Source organism: Strongylocentrotus purpuratus, unplaced genomic scaffold, assembly GCF_000002235.5.
Source record: "Strongylocentrotus purpuratus isolate Spur 01 unplaced genomic scaffold, Spur_5.0 spur5_scaffold_9, whole genome shotgun sequence".
NCBI lineage: Eukaryota > Metazoa > Echinodermata > Echinoidea > Camarodonta > Strongylocentrotidae > Strongylocentrotus > Strongylocentrotus purpuratus.
Window position 1 is genome coordinate 6,024,788 of NW_022145615.1, and position 8,191 is coordinate 6,032,978.

The following is an 8,191-nucleotide window of genomic DNA, read 5'->3' on the forward strand; positions in this document are numbered from 1 at the left end:
TTTACAATCTACAACGCTTTGGAAAACATGCACTAACATGGACTAATCGTAAAACAAACAGTTTAATGAGGATCGGAAGGAAGTACAGTGAGGGGGAGGGGGGGAGTATATTTTTTTATCTTATTCGTGACTAGGAGATGCCATTTTTTTAATTCAAAGGGTAGTAGAAGATTGACAAGGAATCAGGGGGCGGGATGGCATCCACTAGCACATCCTACCATCACCACCACCACCACCACCACCACCACCAGTTTTTCATTTACCGCGCGCTGGAAGCAGATTTGACAGCTAGTGATGAAGAGGCTTAAGAGGAGCAAAGTAAACACTTGTCCGCCTCCTCCTCTCGTACTTAGAAACCGCGCCATGGCAGCCTAACCAATTAACGCGTTAACAATAAGCAGAAAGCGAGCCCAACCATCACATCATCACATCAGCTTACTTCGCACATTATTGATGTGGCCCGGCGGAATTGCAGACACGGGCGTTATGGGGATTTATATTTAATAATAGGTGGCATTCAAATAACTAGGTTAAAAATGATGACACGTCTGGCATGTCGTTGAAAACAATACAAAACATGAAAATAAAGACATTCCTTTGTAATCACGAATGTTTACAGTATCAACTGAAAGCATTTAAACCGGGTGTGGTTTAATAATAATAACAATGAATTGTAGGTTTACCCACTCGTCTCAAGCATGGTAACATTGCTACCCATCTCACAAAGTGAATACTTCTCGTTCATTTCTTACATAAGGACTTTGACAATTAATATTGCCCAAAACAATAATTCATATTTCATTTCCATATGTAAATTTCCATGTGGAATCTTTCCGAAATAACTCTTTGACCAGTTCACTTTTTTTCTTCAATAAATCATGTGAATAAAAATAATTACTAGAAGCATGATAATACATTCTCAAAAAGGTGTTTAAGGTTATGGTATGGCAATCTGTATTGTAAATTCATACAAAACGGAAATTCATGAACGTTGCTTTTACATGTCTTTTCCTGTACAAGCTGTGAAACATTTAGTATTATCAAAGGTTTTCGAATATTTTTGTCGCCATTATTTTCTTGTGTGAGAAATGATCAGGAGCGGATTTTGGAAAAGCATCCAATAAAAAAATAAAAAGAAGAACTAGTCAATGATACATTAACATTTATCGTTGCATGTCCCGATTTTCCAACCAAAACATGGTTTTCCGTGCACGTAATACAGAAAATATAAATTTCTGCAATACAAAACAACTGATGTGACTAAACATAAATGTAATATTGTTATCACTTCTATCTAGAAAGCTATAATATGACACAAATCACACAAATTCTTTGAAGTGAAATATACAATAATTAATTACAAGATAATAAATTTATGTATAGAAGCTATTATGTACAAAAATATTTTGCTTTGCTTCGTTGTCGTATCTTAGAAGCATCGCCATTATTTTTTGTTCGTACTCAGTGAATTTACATGTAGTGTTTACTCTTTTCAATCAAGAATTATTGTGACATGATAGAATTAACAGGCAGATTTATGTCACAAGCGAGAAATTATATCGTATGATTACTTCAAGAATTCTGACACTCTCAACGTAAACGAAGCGTTCTTTCAGACAAATGCACTATCTAAAAAACAAGTCACTCGTTTAGGGAGTAATAAAACAACTCGAGCGTTTTTGTTTCCTTAATCTAATGAAACTTGTTTAACAGATCAGCTCCCGTCTGTTCACGTTGATTGAATCATTAACTTGGTTATCGCCCTTCAAGAAACAAGTAAACCAAATATTGATTAACTTAGGTTTGGTCGGTTTGGTCGATTGATCTCCTGGGCGGAGACCAGAACGACGTTGCACGCGTTAACGACCCTATCTGGTTTCTCGAGTCAACGTACTCTTATCTTTCTCTCGTCTACTCAAGAGCGTGACGAATCGTAAGCATTGACAGCTCAGGATCTAAAACCGTTGAGGAAAAAAAAAAAGGCGGATGATCGTCCTCACCATGTCATTAGATTGTTTTTCATCAGTGCACAGTTGCCGTAGAATTTAATCGTACCTCGTTTCTTTTTTTCAGTTTCTAGGTTCAAGCACTTAATCAATTGAATCTGTTACGAATCTCTCACTCACCAAAATGAAACCTTTGCACCACAACAATCAGCTGATTCCATGAATTGTCCTTCCTTCCCCACGGTGTTATTATTGTTGCAGTCTTGTGCCGTGAAGGCGAGGTCGATATAAATGTTTTTTGTCAACGTCCCTGTCGTTATTGCAACCGATGATCCAGTCGGACATGATACAATATAATCATCATAACATAGTTTATTTTGGAGAAAAAAAAGTTGGATTAGCAAGTACTTACGACCTCATAAGATGTGATGCGATGGGGTTGCCACAAAATCCGCTGTATATTTACGGAGACTGCTGGACTTTTTCGTTACCATTGCTGAGACGAGTTTCTCGATATATACGGGGACCGGTCGAGACGTTGGACGCTTCCAGACTCGTCTGTTGCGTAGATCCGGCCTTCTCATATCCCTTTTTTGACTTACAGACATTAAAGAAAAGGAAAACATACGGGTTCGTGGCGCTGTTGCACGAGGCAAAGATGGCGAAGATTCCGTAGATTACCATATTAAAGTTCTCCATATTGACGTAGACGCGTATGAGTTGCATACTGAAAAAGGGTACGTTGCACAGGACGTATGCGGTGATGATGACCATGGTCATCTTAAGCGTCCTCCACCTCGACGTCCGCTGCCACTTCGACTTGTTTTTGAACAGGGAAGAACCGCCTCCGAGCCAAAGGCGGAGGAGAATACGAAGGTAGGTGTAACAAATGATGAAAAAGGGAATGAGGAACGCAACTAAGGAAACGTAGGTCACGTAGAGTTTTATGTGCCATTTTGGCAGCTTTTGAAAACCGGTCATGCAGAATGGCGTTCCGCTCGTAATGTGATCTTTCCTGAACACGGCCAGCTGGGGTAAAGAACAGAGGAGAGCTGCCAGCCAGGCTATGCCGATGACCCAAAGCTCGGGTAGGGGTTTCTTCAGAGCTCTGATGACCGAATGGTAACGGTCTATGGCGATACCTACAACCATGTTGCTACTGGCCATCAGTGCTAGGCTCTCATAGAGCCGAAAAAGTCTACACGCCGCATCGCTCGAATGCCACACCCTGCCTTCCAACTCCTGAATAAGCTCGATGAGGATGACGAAGAGAACTAGAACATCGGTGGTCGTCAACGATGTCATGTAAACTTGAATTCGATTACGTTCTTTGCGATGTTGGTAGAGCCAGACGTAGACGAGCAGGTTTCCTACCAGTCCGATGGCGAACACGATGGAAAGAGCTGCGATACGCGACTTGCTGTCATAGGCAGGGCCAGGCTTATCATGACCGTCAGTTGTGTTGATTAGCTCAGTCGGAGAGTCTATGTCATTCATGGTGGTTGTATAATGGGCCTCCATCTGCCTTAGATATCAGCTACAAACGCAGCTTGTAAAATCGTGTCAATACATTCTATGGTGATGTCGACAATACATGTCTAAATATATAAACTCAGTTTTCTCCAAAGCAAACAAATGTATGTCTGGATTTGTTAGTTGACTTCATAAAATCGAAGATCGTTCCTTAAATTTTCCTGCTGGAAAATGCTGCAAAATAATTCATTACAGGCTCAAAATTCCTTGGTTTTCGCAGACTACAATATTACAGTTAGTAAAATGAGTAGTTAGTAACGGGTCATTTTTCCTCGTCCGCGATTCCTTGATTTCCAAATATAAGCCACAGAGCGTTTTGCGAAAAACGCGTAACTTAAGAGCCATGAGAAACTTTAAAGAGAGATGCTACTTTCGGCACAACTAGAGAGTAGCAACCCAGATGCGCTCGTCACGAATCTCTCGATCAAATTAATTCCACCAAGATGACTTGACCACTTTATATATGCGAGTTCATTCCACCACCAAATCGTGCCACAGCGCGCCCAGCCACACATACGAGAAGCACTATGCCTTGTCTACGGCGGACACCAATAAGCCAGGCAGGCTGCTCGGGAGAGAGACACAGAAAGCTATCAGGGGTGACTGCATGCAAGAAAGAAATCAACGTGACGTCACACATGATCTTGGTCCTCATTGGTCGATTGTCCTGTCTCGGTGACTCCCGTTCGACCAGTTATCATCGGAGAGTCTGGCGCTGTGCTACAAATCACTGTCCATTTTGCTGTTCAATAGCACCTCGCTATTAACAGCAAAACATGAACGGTGTTCTGTGTAAGGGGCTCATGCATGTCTTTCTGATGTGTTTATTTGTCAGCTCGTTCACATCTTGGTGAAGGGAAATACAAAATCTTAGAAAGAAAAAGGGTATTGTGATGGCGCATTGCACACTCACGCTATAAATAAAACACAGTCTCAGTCTGTTTTCCAAGCAGAATTTGCACTTTCACCGCAGTCAAGTCGGGGGAGTTAGGAGAGCAATCGACCAGCTGGACAGAGCGATATCACGTCGCAGCCTTTTACCAAGAAACGTATGTGCCATAAACGTATTCGTCAACATTCAAAGAACACATTTTTTCCCTGCGAATCACCACTTTGTCTAAGTATCTTATTTTCGTCCCCTCCTTGTTGAGCCAAAAATATCTACAACCTAGTTAAATATAATTAACTGTAGGGAGAAGTGGATTCTGTTTTGCATCAAGCTGTAGTTTTATTAATAGACTGGCTATCTATAATAATGGAAACAATCAATCACGCTTTTCATAGTATTTAAAATAGAATGATGGGGTTACACTTTTTGATGTAGTCATTTTTAGATCAGTCAACAACTACACAAATAACGTGATGTCCCATACAAAGTGATTTGTTTTCTTTAAAGATGTTATATAGATCTCTTTACAAAAGATGGTGGGAATATTATAAATAAAGCGACACTCAAAATGGAAATAGTGAAACGAAAGTTATCTACACATATAACGTTTACGTTGTTTTGAGAACTCTACATGCACCCGTGGGTGAAATAATGATATACATTACCCCAGGGAGTGGAGAATGTGCATACCTTGTGTGCGGGTAAGCCTGAATCCGATGACCGGGGTAATAACATGTTCCGCGCCTAGAAACGTAGTATTAGGCGCATTATAAATGTGAGCTATTATTATTATTATTATTATTATTATATACACAATCACTTGACAATCGAATCTGTAAAGAAAATTATCCTCATTTACTTCCGTTTCACAAAACATTGATGATATGTGTTAGTTACCATAACCATAACATAAATCCTTAAATAAATCATTGAATAATTCCCCTACTTTTGAAATAGGACACACAGACATTAATCAAATGATCAACATTATTGATACCGAAAATACAAGGATTGCAAAATATTTTCTTGACCTAGATGTCCCTTCTCGGAAACACACAACTAGTTGCATTCATGAAGGTGATTTATACGTCTCTTCTCTAACATGAAATATTGCGACATAGATTGATGTAAGCCATATTGCATAGAGGAAGTACGTTTGAAAAGCATGTAAAAGAATGCTAATTTCTGCAGCAATCGAAACTTGTTTGCAGCAGTACCAGTACCTAAATATAAGTAATATAATAGTAGTTAAATAGGCCTGCAACTCATTATAGTTTAATAATATATACATATATATGCTATGATTATATGATTACAATTAGGCCTATATGTTGAATGTCGCAGAAGGAATATTTTGGGGGTATTTCTATCAGTTTTTATTGACTTTATTGGTGTATACGTATACCAAAAGCGACGCTGACCGTTTCAACATTTTAAGACATTTAGGTTCCTTAAAAGTGATTTTTCTACTCAAAATCACCATGTAAAAATTCATGTTGAGAGCCATAGGAATTTTTTAGACATGAGAATTAATTTAACTCAAGTTCTCAGTGTGAATGTTCATATTAAATTACCAAGCTTTAAAGTGGACACGAAATAAACATTGAAATGGTGTATTCTACAGGTGGGCTTTCGTGGCGCCTTTAACTGATGAACTATGCCTAAACGTTTAGCACGTGGTTATTGGTGGCGCCTAAACAAGTGATCCTAGTTGCGTAATGACCCAGTTGTCCTTTGATTGGATTTTAAAGTGTATGTCTGTCATGGTGTGTTAAGCAGGTGATATTAATGGTGCCAAAACAAGAGGACTTTGGTAACGCCTTATATTGACAATCACTGTTGATACAGGCGATGTTTGGTGATGCGTTATTAGCATGATGACTTTTTTTGTGGCGCCTTAATTATTATAAAGGGGTCTCTTATGGCGTTTTACGCAGGTGGACATAATGGCATCTCATTCAGGCAGGTATTCCTCGTGGTGACGTAAAAGGCTGATATCTGGTGAAGGTTCACATTAAAAGTGATCTCGATAATTATGCAATAAACATTTTGATATCAGGTGGCACCGTATAGACACTGTGACTGCGGTCTTAAACAGTAACTTGGACTTCAGTGACGGATTTAACATTTGGATTGCTCTAACACCTTAGATAAACAAACGGTAGTTTGAGAGACCTTCAACAAATGGACGCAGGTGTCCATTATTTTTTTCTCCATTCTTTGCTATTATATTTTTTCAGCTATCTCTAATCTTGATGCATCGTCTATTTTCTGTTCGTATTCAAATTCATTAGATATCATCATTCTTATCAACACGGAGCACTCACTTTCCATTCAGGAAGCATTATTAAAGGAGCGAAAGGAAATTAAAGTTCAAAGTATTATAATTTGATTAAGTCTTGTATGACTGCTGCCTGACATGTTCTTGTCTACATACGTGCATTATGTTGCCCGTAAGTAACATTAAAAGTAACAGTAATGAAATTATGATCTTTTGCCTCATGTCAAGACACTTCATCAAATTTCATTAAAACCATATATTACTGCAAACGAAATTGCATTAACTATTTATTATAACTGGAGGTGCTAGAAGAGGGTGAAAATGAATTCTGATTAGTATGCCAACCCGTTAACGGTCATATTGATTTCACCGGCCGAATCAATTTTCCTTCAAAAGGGCTCTCTTTACCATATTTATCTCAAAATGTGGGTTCACTAATGGCGAGCATCTTCCTAATAACTAGGTCAGACATGTGACATCTCACAAGGTGCTATAATTGGACACCTACTGCGACGTCACTTTTAATTGCAAATTTTCTCAACTCTTGTATCTCTTCTTTCTTTCATTTTTTAAGGGAAGGGGGAGGGGACCATCATACACAACACGTTAAATTGGGCCATGGCAGTTTTATCTCTGTTGGATTGTAAATCGGCTTGCGAGGTATTTGTGTTAATGTCAGCTTTCTATGGTCTGGCTTCATCGCAGAATCTTTATTTAACTTTCTTTTTATCTCTTTGGGCGATTCACCAAATCCGTGTTCCGTTATTTAAGCTCTTGCATATAGACGCATTAGAGTAGGTCGGGTAGTTTATTGTTGTTTTTATATTTCTTTTCATTTTGTACACCTCCTTAGGCGTTACTATGTAAATGAAATGGTTTAAATCTGTGCGGATCTATCTGCAAATCTCGCTCAGACTTTAACAATCCTTTGGACGATAAGATCGCCAAGAGGATATAATATGCGGTAGAGCATCCTTATAATTATAACCGACATATGGCCCAGTTTCTTAAGCTGTGAATTCGGTATATACTTGCTGGAACAAGAAGTGATGTTGGCATCCTAGGACGATAACATGTGAAAAACCCTAAATACTGGGCAAACAAACTGATCATTTTTTTTGTCAAGGATTCTCTTTCAACACGGAATCATAAAGTGATGGAAAAAAAATAATCACAGAGCTTGATACTGACCTCCCCAAATATTTATAATTTTGTTTTAATTGAAGGTATTTACTTCGCTTACTAAGATAACGTTACGTTATGGTGATCATATGTTGAGGATGGAAAGTAAATTGTCATGGAATTAAACGAATCTCACACTGACTTAAAAACTGCTCGTTTATTATTTCAGCTAAGCAATCTTGGTTGAAAAATATATATTCTGATTATCGTTGAATAGTAAGCAAAGAAAGAAATAGCATCCAAATAATAGTAGTTGAACACTTGATACGTGTGTGCAATATACATGTCTGCTTTTTAATGAACGTGTCGGATGACGAGCCAGTTTTCCCTCAATATGTGGATGATAATATGCATTGTTTC

At 38.5% G+C, this 8,191-nt stretch overlaps 1 protein-coding gene across 1 annotated transcript; it reads right to left on the reverse strand.

Moving 5' to 3' along the window:
* Nucleotides 1–2,142: 2,142 nt before the first annotated feature.
* Nucleotides 2,143–3,970, reverse strand: LOC578951 (arg8-vasotocin receptor). The gene has a single exon (XM_003726503.3). The coding sequence runs from the start codon at nucleotides 3,465–3,467 to the stop codon at nucleotides 2,409–2,411; it is 1,059 nt and encodes a 352-aa protein (XP_003726551.1). The 5' UTR covers nucleotides 3,468–3,970; the 3' UTR covers nucleotides 2,143–2,408.
* Nucleotides 3,971–8,191: the final 4,221 nt, after the last annotated feature.

What these genes read in the sequence shown, in the direction of transcription:
- LOC578951 (XM_003726503.3), bottom strand. Translation starts at nt 3,467, where the DNA reads ATGGAGGCCCATTATACAACCACCATGAATGACATAGACTCTCCGACT.